The 12,493-nt window shown below is 31.3% G+C and overlaps 2 protein-coding genes and 1 non-coding gene across 3 annotated transcripts in view; 1 reads left to right on the top strand and 2 right to left on the bottom strand.

Moving 5' to 3' along the window:
- LOC132915297 (dynein beta chain, ciliary-like) overlaps positions 1-1,178 on the bottom strand; it is a 51,296-nt gene extending 50,118 nt beyond the window's left edge. The window contains exon 1 of the mRNA XM_060975103.1: positions 1,132-1,178. Within this exon, the coding sequence (XP_060831086.1) occupies positions 1,132-1,178 (47 nt within the window). The remainder of the gene's footprint in view (positions 1-1,131) is intronic.
- A 135-nt stretch (positions 1,179-1,313) lies between these two features.
- Positions 1,314-1,420, top strand: LOC132915387 (U6atac minor spliceosomal RNA). Its single transcript, XR_009659845.1, has one exon. It is a non-coding gene; the product is annotated as a U6atac minor spliceosomal RNA (small nuclear RNA).
- A 1,403-nt stretch (positions 1,421-2,823) lies between these two features.
- LOC132915296 (dynein axonemal heavy chain 17-like) lies at positions 2,824-11,230 on the bottom strand. The gene is made up of 6 exons (XM_060975102.1): positions 10,882-11,230; positions 10,121-10,312; positions 8,406-8,615; positions 7,816-8,090; positions 6,333-6,372; positions 2,824-2,874 (listed from the first exon to the last, which is right to left on the bottom strand). The coding sequence occupies exons 1-6, from the start codon at positions 11,035-11,037 to the stop codon at positions 2,824-2,826; spliced, it is 924 nt and encodes a 307-aa protein (XP_060831085.1). The 5' UTR covers positions 11,038-11,230.
- Between the last annotated feature and the right edge of the window lie 1,263 nt (positions 11,231-12,493).

The following is a 12,493-nucleotide window of genomic DNA, read 5'->3' as shown; positions in this document are numbered from 1 at the left end:
CGATGTCTCCTACTCCCAACTTTCCATCGAGGGTGGCTAATACCCTTCCTAGTCCATCGATAGTCTTACTAACCAATAGAAACAATTTCTATTACCCTCACTTCTCCAACCAAAAACTGTCATCAACAAATCAGATGGTTCCGTGCGTTAGACACACCCTTCCTTAGCTCACCTCCGACACAGCATCGTCACGATCAAGTCAGTTCGTCTTCGTCCTCAAATCAGTCACTACGTCTACAACTATCGCTCAGTCCAGCAAACTCACTGAGAAGCATCGTAAAGTCGCAATCTAACATTCGAACCGATCAGTCGCAGTCGAAAACTCTCTGTACGGTCGCGTCCAAATTAATCACATTGTATAATATCTAACTCGAACACTCTAGTGGTAACCTCCGACACCATTTAAACCGATATCTTATATAAACTGTAAGTGTTATTCTGATATAAATATATATATTTATTCTACAATAGTAGAATAAGTTGCACTCATTGAATCATCCCGGTTATCCTAAACGAAACGCGGGGAGCAACCATTTCGCGGCGTCGATTAACCGAATCGTAGCGAGAATTTACGACTCTCGCTGACGCGTTTCCTCGCAACCGCGTCTCTCCGTGAACGGTCGCAACAATATTCATATTTCGATGTTCATAACATTTGCTCCTAACTTTGCGACTTATCACCTTAACGTGACTGCTTTCTGTATTTTATCGCGTAATTCGTCGATTTACGATCATCTTTCATACAGACACTTTTTCATTTTGATATTCAATATCTTGACTTATTACAATTGCTCATGAAATTCTAATTTTTTTTAATTACCTTTATATTACGTATTTTAACTACTTTTACACGGTAATAAATATTTAATACGAAGCTGAATAAGAATTGTTTACTAACGCGGTTGAGTATACTTGAACGCGATTTAGGTCGAATTTTGTTGTGGGGCTAGTTGTTACGCTCGTCGAGGACAGACAGTCAAGATTACGCGTGTGAGTTCGATCCTCGCCCTGGTGTCTTCTTACAAAGGGTGGAAACAAATCAAAATGTCACACAAGTGATATTATATGCAAGCGCACAACCTAAGTCTTTGCGTACAATAAGCACCAGCAGCCGAGTCGTTATCAACTCACGGTTCTAATTCAACAAACCATCCACCCACCCAACCAAAACAAACCATCTTCGTGGAGGTTTTAGGCGGTAAGAATTCGGCACTACCTTCTACCTGTGATCATAGAGCCCCACCGCAGAGTGTTAGAAAGTAGTCTATGAAGATATTTCCTCCACGTAAAAACAAAAAAAAAAAAAAACTTTTTTGTAGTATGAAAGGAGAGACGTTTAGCACACCCCTAGCTAAGGATGGAGCGCATATATAAATAATAAAACACTATCATCTTTCGACGGCACTTACCAGATTTTTTTTTACGAAGTTGTCCGCTCCTTTTGCGAGCAAGTTATGCTCGTAAAGAAGCGGGCAGAGCGGGAGAAAGAGAAAAATTCTCACCCTTGTTGGGTAACGCGGCGGAGGGTGATGGCGGTCAGGCAGCCTCGGGTCTCACCACCGCCGCCCCCTTCGGACCATGATTACCAGTGTGGGTGGCGATAGGGACAATGGCCTCCCCTAGCGTCAGATTGATCAACTAGGAAACTTTTAGGATCGTCTCAGTAAATCATCTTACGAAAGAACAGTGGACAGATTTCAATCGCGCCATCTGGTGCCACGAGCGTGAAAAACTGTAGTAAACAAACGATGTAAATGTTCGCGATTATTACCATTTTACGTTTTACGTTTTATATTTACATTTGACATGATGTCATACACGTCATTCGTGTAATCGCTCGTGTAATATTTAGAAGTAATTCGTGCAATAAATCGTGTAATGCAACAGTTGGAATATTAACACTAAGCTTGGCAGGCCTGGTGAAATAACCGGTCTCAAAGTTTATTTAAAAATTGCATATTCGTTGTTATTTCTTTTGATCGTCTAACTTTATGTAAATTCTTGTATTCTTAATAATTCTGATATAATAATTCTTGTATTATTTTCTAGTTTTACAGACATTTCGATTGCGTGGAATCTGATATGATAAATTATAATCTAATATAATAAAATACACCACATATGTAGAAAGCTTCGAGACTAGAAAGTTTCGAAGGAGATTCATTACGATACATATCTGTCTTGTTAGATGAAAGAAAGGCAGTAGAAATGGTAGGAGAAAAATATAAACGGCTAATTTTTCTCGTGAACTTCGAACTGTCACGTAAACCTGATGTTAACAAAAATGGAGAAATTGATTAGTCGGATGACAAAAGAATTCACATAAAATTAGACGATCAAAAGAAATAACAATGAATTTACGATTTTAAATCCTATGTTGAATCCGGGGCTGGTAAGGTTAGCAAATAATAATATATATAATAATGATAATAATAAGGTTAAGAAGTTCTCGAAACGACGTGCGATTAGTAATGTATGCTATTTGCCGGTGTAAATTATATAAATTCCATAAGGCGTTCATAGAAAGGAGAAAAAGCGAAATTTTAATTTAGTTTATGGAACTTGATAAATTTATGGAGTCTTGATAAATTCGTATCATATTTGGAAAGAGTAAATTGCGTATCGTACGAAACATCGCGGTTAAACATCTTCCAGAAAGCGATTTCGAATTTCTCACCAGGAAAGCTGTCTTTCCATACGATTACCTAACATCTTACGATAAACTGTGCGATACATGTCTGCCCACGCACGAATCGTTTTACAGTCGATTGTGCGACAGTCACGTATCGAAGGCAGATTATCTCCAACGTGGTCAACTTTTGGTCACGTTTTCACATCCTGGAGTTCTATTTGGGGATGTCTAGCGACTTGTATCTAAAATTAGGCGCATTATATTATCATATAATACAAATTACATATATATGTTATATATGATGTATATTATATTATATATTATAATATAATACGTCTTTGTATTATATTATTGTATATTATACAATTATATACTACATTATATATCATATCATACAATGTAATAATAATATTAATATTAAATATTAAATATTATAATAATACAATAATATATATGATATATAATAATACAGGGTATTTTCTGCTTCTCCGGCAAGATAGTAGAAGCATGATTTACAAGTGAATATAAGAAAAAAAATAATATAAACATAATATCCTAATAATACATGTATCCTAACAATAATATGCACATAATTTCAGGCAGAGAACTAGCGGACGGTATTATTCTACATCGTCTATGGTCTTGCCTGGTAATTTCAAAATTAGATTGTGAAAATATGTTGGAGAACGTAACATTTGATTTCAATAAAATCCAAAGAATTCAAGCCGAACTATAAAATCACGATAAAAATTTAACAATTGACTGGTTAACTGTTGCGAGCTTTTTGAAAACTTTGAAGAGTAAAATTTGGCGCAAAGAGTAAGCGACGACGAGTATACTCATCATAAACAGAGCATGTGTGACTGTAATAATATAAAATTAAACTGTAACTAAACGACTGTATTATTTTTTAATTTTATAACTAACAGTGCTCATCATAACATAAAATATTGCACCATTTCTTCACGACGAATATACTTGTAAAAAACAGCTACCTGGTTAGAAACTTATGTTACAATACTGTTTATTGTGCAGCAACGCAAAATGAAAGTTCTTCTTTATTTGATCCCATTCAGTTGAGCAAATTTAATGATAAATTATATGTCCTTCTAAATGCTTAGTTACGCGAAGAACGAGACCTGCTTACAATCCGTGAAAGTAGCCGATAACATTACGAATAACCAGGCAATAAGTAAATGTGATTGCAACAGCAAGTATAAGACACGAACGGAATGCGATTTTTCTGATGATTACATAATGATGAAGAATATTGATGTTACGGCAAGAAATTAATTCAAATATTTGGTTGTTTCAACATATGTATTACTGGCAAAATTATGTTCTGATCATTTCTCTTTTTTTTCTTTTTTCAGCTTCAAAATTCTTTACAATTTGTCTACGTGGACATTAGACAAATTCTTACGTTTAGTATTGAATTGAATATCACGTAGACGATTTCTCCATTGGGAAAACGTCTACAGGCGAATTCTATCTTTCTATCAGATATAGCGGATGATCTCCCTGAAGTGTTGTCCGTGTGCTGGTTATATAAATTGTTAATCAATGGGATGCTATGAGCTTTTATTGTGCTTCTATAATTTACCATCGTTTTGATTATTTTTTCGTGAACTGTAGCAATATTAACAACTGCATTAATATATTATAAAAGAATAATATATAATAAACTATAATAATAAAACAATATGAACAACTATAGCAATATTAAAAAGGATGTTTTTCACTAATATCGTAGAACTCAGCGAAAATAAAACCATCGATCGAGCCAAAACATTGGGAAAGTATCGTACATTATTATGATTTTGATTATACATATGGGGCGTTTATTTTGAAAGTGGTATAGGTTCTTTTTTGGAAAAATTTATGGAAGCATGGATTTACGTATACTTTCGTGCAACCTTCCTATTTGTAAACAATTTACAATTCGAATCTTAAAATGCTTGTCTGTTCTAATCGATTGAAATTTCATTAATAAATGAAATTGCGTAAAAATTTCTTTTGAAAGTGATGTAAGTTCATTTCTAATTCTTCTCTTCACTACTACTAACTAAACTACTAATGAAAAACAAATAATGATTTTACATGTTACACGTATGGATGTGAACAAGTTGTTTAAGTGCGATTCAGTGATACGCTCGTAAATTATTATCACATTTCAAGTATTATTGAATTAATAACTGTTTCATATTTACATCAGGTTGCTATCGAAGCGTAATCTTAAGATTGAAGAAGGCGTAGGGATATTAACACGTTATTAACACTTTAATGAACCACGTAGGGTGCTCCTCGGCAAGGGTTGTAAATCTTGTAAATATTTTCGTAATTTTTTCGATATTTCGTATTTTGTAAATTATTTAAATTAAACTCTGTAAATATTTTTTTATCTGCAACTTTAGGATCTGCGAAGGGGACATGAGCAATTGCATTTAAGATTTTTAGTTTACTTTACACCCAATAGCGAGGGACGTGGCAGAAGCCCGATATCTCTGAAGAGTATGCTGTAACCATATTATGATGATACAAGTCGCTCAGATTATCTGACCTGGAGGAATAACACGACTTCGCAAGAACATCTCGCAGCCATTTGGTTGGTTACCACCCCGTTGTTACAAGAAGAAGGCGCATCAAAGAGTCGTCGTGACATTCGGTGTTGATCAGAAAATTAATTTTCTGACAAGAATCAATCAGCGTGTGTCCTGAAGTTATACCTGGTTGCACTGTTTTTGTTATAATAATTATTTTCTGCACACAACCGAGTTTATCAGAAATGACCAAATTATGGGAAAATTATTCGTTCGCATAATACAAGACTTTCTTTCCTGGTTGTGCAACGAGTCTGTCAACAATCACCTCTTCTACATTACAAAAATCTCGTATCTGCTGCATACATACGTACTAGTTTGTTACAATGTCGCGTTACGTTGCGTAACACTTGTAATATCTACTTTCGGGATCTTAATAGACGTCCTAAGTGTAGGTGCAATGGACGTTCACTGAGAAAATACATTTTCCACGTCATCAGTAGCTACCCTTGTCTGTTCTGCAAAAAGGATTAATGAAAAAGAAAAATATGAAAATATGTGCGTGAGAAATGCTGATTTTTAGACCAGCCTGTATATGAATTTCAATTTATCGAACAATATAAATATCAGTGTGACAAAATGATAAAGGAATAGTGTTTCATGAGAACCTAGTCGTCAAACATAAGCAAAGGGATTCAGACGAGGCGAAACCTTGAACGTTAGGAGACAAGAAATATGTAGAAAGCTAAGGTAAGGTAAGGTAATGGATAACGAAACACAGAGCATATAAAGTGTAAAGAAAGTATTGAAATGTAACTATTTTAAAATAGTGCAGGCCTACTTTCTAAATGTATGTGAAATTATCTATTAGATTGTCTCAAAAGTTTCTTTCGTTTTATGAGGAAATAATAGATACACAACATTTTTTGTTTTATACTATTTTATAGAATTATGTATGATGTATTTTGTTTTATTACTGCAAAATACATGATTCAATAAAATAACATAAAACATAAAATATTGTGCATCTATTGGACAACCTAATATATGAAAATTGATCAGATTTGCACGAAGATATAAAAATTTTAGATAAACAACGAAAAAGAAAATATGAGAAAATGCATCGAAAAATATATACGACAAACATGTAGCAGCAGTACCATAGCCATCACTGCTATCACTAGTATGATCACATCAATACTAATACATATTAATGGTGTTTGGACAATTAGTTATACAAAGTACTTGCTATTAACTATATCAAAATTTTGGATAGAATTAGTCTGTAAAATAAATGTAGAAATATTTAATGAACATATAACTTGGTAAATTCAATAGTACCATGAGGGTTTCAAGCTATTACAGGGTACCAACGGAATAGCAGAAAATGTTATATTTAGAATTTGAATCTGATGATTTCTTACACTTCCATATATGTATATATACATTTATATTATATTTATACTATATATATACATATATATAGTATAGTGAATAATATAATATAAATATAATAATATAACAAAATAATATAAAATATACTTTATATTATTATATATATTTATTTATTATTATATTATTTATTTTTATATATTTATATTTATTATATATATATTTTTTATTATTGCATGTATTAACCAACTACACGTGTATTTTTAGTACATGTTCAGAATCAGAGACTCTATTTATAATAAGCTATTTTATTCAAAGATATCTGTCTATTGTAAATGATAAATGAAGGTATAAATCTCATATATTTTTACTTTTATATTGTCGCGATGCTGCCTTTTGTTTCTTTGCTTTTTGTTCAATTACATTTCAAGACTTGTGCATGATTTTTAAAGGAAGCTGTTTTGTCATAATAATATTTAACAGGCCATTGAGGATTAGGGCAAATTCTATCGCTAATAATAGTTATCGATGCCAGAAATTATATTTTAGTTGCTCATAACGCTGTAAAGCGTTGTTTTGCACTTCACCGAGACAATTCGCCGTATCCGCACTAAAACGGTATTTTTGTTGGTCTGAAAGAAGCTAAAGAAAAAACGATCTACACGAAAACGTCGAGAAATTTATGTTTGCTAAATTGAATTTCAATCTATGATTTTATTGCAAATAAGAAGGTTGATAAATATAATTTTCTATGAAACGAAAAGTTTCTTCAAAACTCGCTCTGTTGCAATTTATTATGGTTGTTATGGTTGTTAGTAATCAAAACGATATTTTCTTCTCCGATAACTACTGTGTGCAATGGAAATGCCAATAACTGTTACGATCTACCGAAATAAATTTCCCTCGTCGATAATGGTAATCGAGAATGAAAAATACTTTTCGGTCATTTACAATCATTATTCGCAACCAAAAACATTTCAGTCGAAAAAATAATTGTTATTTCATGGCTGTTTTGATTTGTGGCCCCTAATTGTACATTCTCTCGCTGTTACTGACCTAATAGTATTATGCAAATACCAAAATGATTTTCAAATGTCTCTTCAAAAAAAGAGAACATTTTATCTTTCTGTGATTTATAAACTGTGAATGAACTGTATAGAAAAAAAAGAGGAAGAAAATATACGCCTCAAATTGAGATATCTTCCTTCTTTTCTATATCTATATATCTAAAAGAATAAAAGCATGACTTACCAATTCACTATCAGATTGAGATTGTAAGTGCTGATAAAGAAGAATTGTGATCTATTATAAAAATCTATGGCTTCTTGAGAAAGATCAGGAATCTTCGCAATTATCATATAACGAATCTCTCTCAAGGCAGTTCTTAAAGCAAAGTCGAAATTCGTTTCCAGCAATTGATCCTCTTTAACGTTTAAAAGAGTTTTCGTTAAATGGGTTTCCCAAATTTCTGGCAATTTCTCCGCCCAAGCAGTAAATATTTCTTTTTCCTTTTCGTCAATAATAGCCTTGAAGAGATAAATATAATTAATATAATATTATCGATATGATAAATATACTGTACCGTCGTTATTTATTGTATATTCTGATCAATTACAAATTATTGTAAATCAATGAAAAGAAGATCTTAGAGAAACACACAAGGAAACGTTCTATCCATGATAAAATCAGATAAGAAGAAACAGTATTGTAAGAAGAGATTGATCAAGTTCAATGCAAGCTTTAAACGTGCTTAAATATATTTTAATAATTTATATTATATATTATATATAATTTATTATTATATATACTTTAATATTTATTATTATTTTATCGCATATTACCTCAAGTTCTTCGTATTTGTCTTTGAGTACATGTTCCATTTTGTCATTAATTAAAGGATGGTCAATTAATTTCATGCACTCAATTGGGAGAAGAGTTCTCTTACGAAGTCTCATTAAAAAAAACAGGGAAGCACTCACTACAGGTAAATACGAATTCAATGTCGAAAGCTCGGTGTTTTTTCCGGAATTAAAATTCTTGTCGAATAACACCTACAAAACAAACTTTTTGTTATAATTAACAACTCGTAATATTTCTTATAAGATATTAACCCATTTACATGAGGCAATTGTTTATTGCCTATAAAAAGTTGCAGATGAATTCTAATTGATAACCGATTTTACTTTATACCATTTTGCTTAGTTCTTATGACTGCCCATTAACTATAGTTAATGGTTTCTTCGTATCAATAATGTTTAATAACGCACAGGAAAAATAACAAAGCTATCGCTGATAAACAATTTTTTAGTCGCCAATGAATATTTACAGACTTGTAATTACCCTAATCGTTTCTTTGCAATGTCACTGGAGAATCGTGCAACGTATATAATTATATTTTTATTTCGTTTATTTATTATCTTTTTGCTTGGATAAGTATGTGGATGAAAAATCGTTATCGAGTCGCATTAAGTGCGATTTTCATCGTCTAAAGCCTTATTAAATAATCTTAAGAAGAAAATGGAATGTAGAAAAGTGAGTCTGGTAATGGTAAAATTAACTAATCTTTAACATTCTTTTCTTCAAGAGAGTGGTTCAGTTGCAAAGGATCCTTGAAGATGTTTGGTCCTCATTGTGAGTAGGATACGATGCAATAAAAAAGAATTTAGACTTGAACTTCAAGTACAAGGTCAATTTTATGGCAATCTTTCTTCTCAAATTTTCACCGATACAGAGATACTTATACAAATGTTCAAGACAATAATAACAAAAATGATAACTTTCACATGTAGAGTATTGTTATATTCTATTTGGAATGTTTTCTTTTTAATTTTCTCTGCATATAATTTTATGTAATTCTATACAGCAATATGATTGCATAGCAGACTGAGAAATATATATAAATAATATGTATTAGTTCATTGATATCTTTCTTAAAACGAGATTTTGCTTTTATTGTTATTGTTGCATTCTCTCTCTCTCTCTCTCTCTCTCTCTCACTCATTCACTCACTTAATATATTTTTTAAAATATTTTAAAACATTTAAAATAAAAAATTAAAATAAAATAAAAAAGCAAAAATATTTTCTAACATGTATTATTTTTCATCGATTAATCAATTCATTAATAAGGAAATTAATTGATTATGAAATTAAATGAATGTTACTTTTAATAGTTGAAACACGTTATTAACACCAATCTTGCCAGACCCAGTCAAATGACCGGTTTCAAAATTTAATTTAAAATTGCACATTCATTGTTGTTTCTTCTATTCATCTAAGTTTATGTAAATTCTTATATTATCTGATTAATAAATTTCTCAATTTCTGTTATGATGAAATTATGAGACTTAGATCACCATATAACAATATACCCATATGAGAAATTATTAAAATTATTATCAAGAGCATTTAAACTTTACCCTATAAAAAACTACAGTTCATTTTGTATACAAAATATGAATAATTTCAAGTCATTTTTGTTAAAGCCAGAGTATTATTCTTACTAATTAGAAGTAAAAATTAATTTCTTAATACAATAATATATAATTCAGCCCTACCTTAATGTCACTGAAATGTCGATCTACTCTTTGAATTATTTCTTCATAATTGTGCCACAATTGGGCCATTATTATAGGTCTGTTGGCAATTACGCCCATTATCCAAACGAACTTAAAGAACGACTCTAAGTTGTAACATTCAGCAAATGCTTGGTCGAAAATGCTTGCCAATCGTCGATCAAACTGCTCTATCTTTTATTTCAGGAAGAATTTTTATTAATTAGTAAACATGTAAAGTAACAGGTAAATAAACATTTTAGAAAATAAATACTCAAATTATGTACTAATCAATGTAATTATAAATGTAATATATAAAACATGAAAGAATATATCAAAATATTGAAACAAATGATACGTATATTTAATAAGAACATCAAAATCTGTGATAGTATTTATTGTATTGTTATATGTCTTATTTAAAAAATTGAAACTTCATTGAATAGATAAATTTAAGAAATTCTTTATTGCTTATTGCCATATGGAATAGTATAACATGCTACTGTATCAAATAATGATTCTAATAGAGAATTGTAATTTCAAAATTATAATTGACACAACTGATAATACTTCTAACTGGACACTCTGTATACATCATAACGTGTTATTAAATATTACTGGTAAAATATTCATAAACATATTTCTTGACAAAATTAAAACTTGTTTGTTCAATAAAATTATGTACCAACGTGACTTTTAAGTTATTAAATTTAACTAGAGAATATTCAGAAACTAGCGAAGAGTCTAGTAAATAAATTGCTTACCGAGGCGAAAAATTCATTTAAATCTGCAGTAAATTGTTCTTCTTCTGGCATTAAAACTTCGTAAGCCACGTCTCCAAATTGTTGGTACAATTTAATAAACTCTTCGTAAATATTATTAACCATGGAAAGTAGTGACTTCGCTTTTAAGCCAAACATTTCTATTCTTTCTAGTTTCAAATAATCTTGTACTGTATCAAATAATGACTGTAATAAAAAATTATAATTATAAAATTATAATCGATACAGGCGACAGATTAATATAAAATATATTATAAACATAAAGTAGGATATCACCAAAAGTGGAACACAATTGAGAGATTAAGAAAAAAATAAACTAAAATTTCTTTTTCTTTTTAAATTTCTCAATTGAGCATAAAATTCTATATGTAAAAACATTCACGAATACTCCTCATAATGTCCTATCTTTCTCCTTGCAATATTATCTAACACGCTGGAACGCGTACTTATAATCAGAATCAAGGAGATTTTCAGCAGTAAACAATTAATGCCAGGTTGCCAGTTTAAATCTAGAGAAAACATTCCATAAGAGCACAGGCTAATTAACAAAAATGTAACAGCTCTAGGAAACCATAAATGCTGCACATGCCTATTTTTAGACATAACAGAAGCGTTCAACAGAGTCTGGTACGAAGGTTTGCTCTAAACCAGAAACAACATTTGCCAAACGCAATTTGTCAACTATTAAAATCTTACCCAAATAACAGAACATTCTACGTAAAGGAGTAAAAGATTTGAACTCAGTGTGTTGGACTCAGTATTTTACACTTTATACATAGCAACACAAAACACTGTAGCCTGTATATCCACAGATGATACCGGTATAATAGCAATGCATGAAAATCCAGTAAGCAGTTAAGATGTCACCAAGTCATGTAGGTGCACTGAAAAAATAGTTGATAGAGCAGAGAATAAAGGCCAATAATAATAAACATAATCGTATTACCCTCCAGAATGAAGATACTGCAAAAATAACACTTTACAACAATGAAATGCCAGAAACAAAAGTGGTCAAATACCTGAGACTTCATTTGGACTCAAAATTGATTTGGAAACAGCATGTACACAAAAGAATACAACAAGAATTAAAAGGAAAGACACGTACTGTTTAACCAACCGTCGTCCAAAACTTAGTATAGGAAACAGACTACTAATCTATAGTCATAATAAAACTATCATGGTCATACGGTGTTCAATTATGGGGTACAGTGGCTACAACACATATTGCTAAAATGGAAACCATGCAATCAATCGTACTTTGTAGAATAATAGACTGTAATATACAATACTGTAATGTACAATAACAGTGAAGAACTACGCAGAGATCTTCAAGTTCCCACTGTAAAGGAAGAAATTCAGCAGATGTTCAATAAATATAAAACAGCAACAATGAGTCACTCAAATGAGCTGGCCAATACACTGTACACTGTCAGGACCGTTAGAAGACTGAAAAAGAAATCACAGTACCAATTATAAATCCATTCAATTATAAATACGTTCTTGTAATAGTGCTAGCTCAATAGGGTTAGCACCTACAAGCTACCCTTAATAGCTGAAGGAACCTGCCGAATATTTTACAGGGCAAAACTCTACC

The sequence above is a fragment of the Bombus pascuorum genome, chromosome 16, assembly GCF_905332965.1.
Source record: "Bombus pascuorum chromosome 16, iyBomPasc1.1, whole genome shotgun sequence".
In the NCBI taxonomy this organism is placed as follows: Eukaryota; Metazoa; Arthropoda; class Insecta; order Hymenoptera; family Apidae; genus Bombus; species Bombus pascuorum.
The sequence above is the reverse complement of the archived record's forward strand: the minus strand, read 5'-3'. Positions and strand labels throughout refer to the sequence as shown.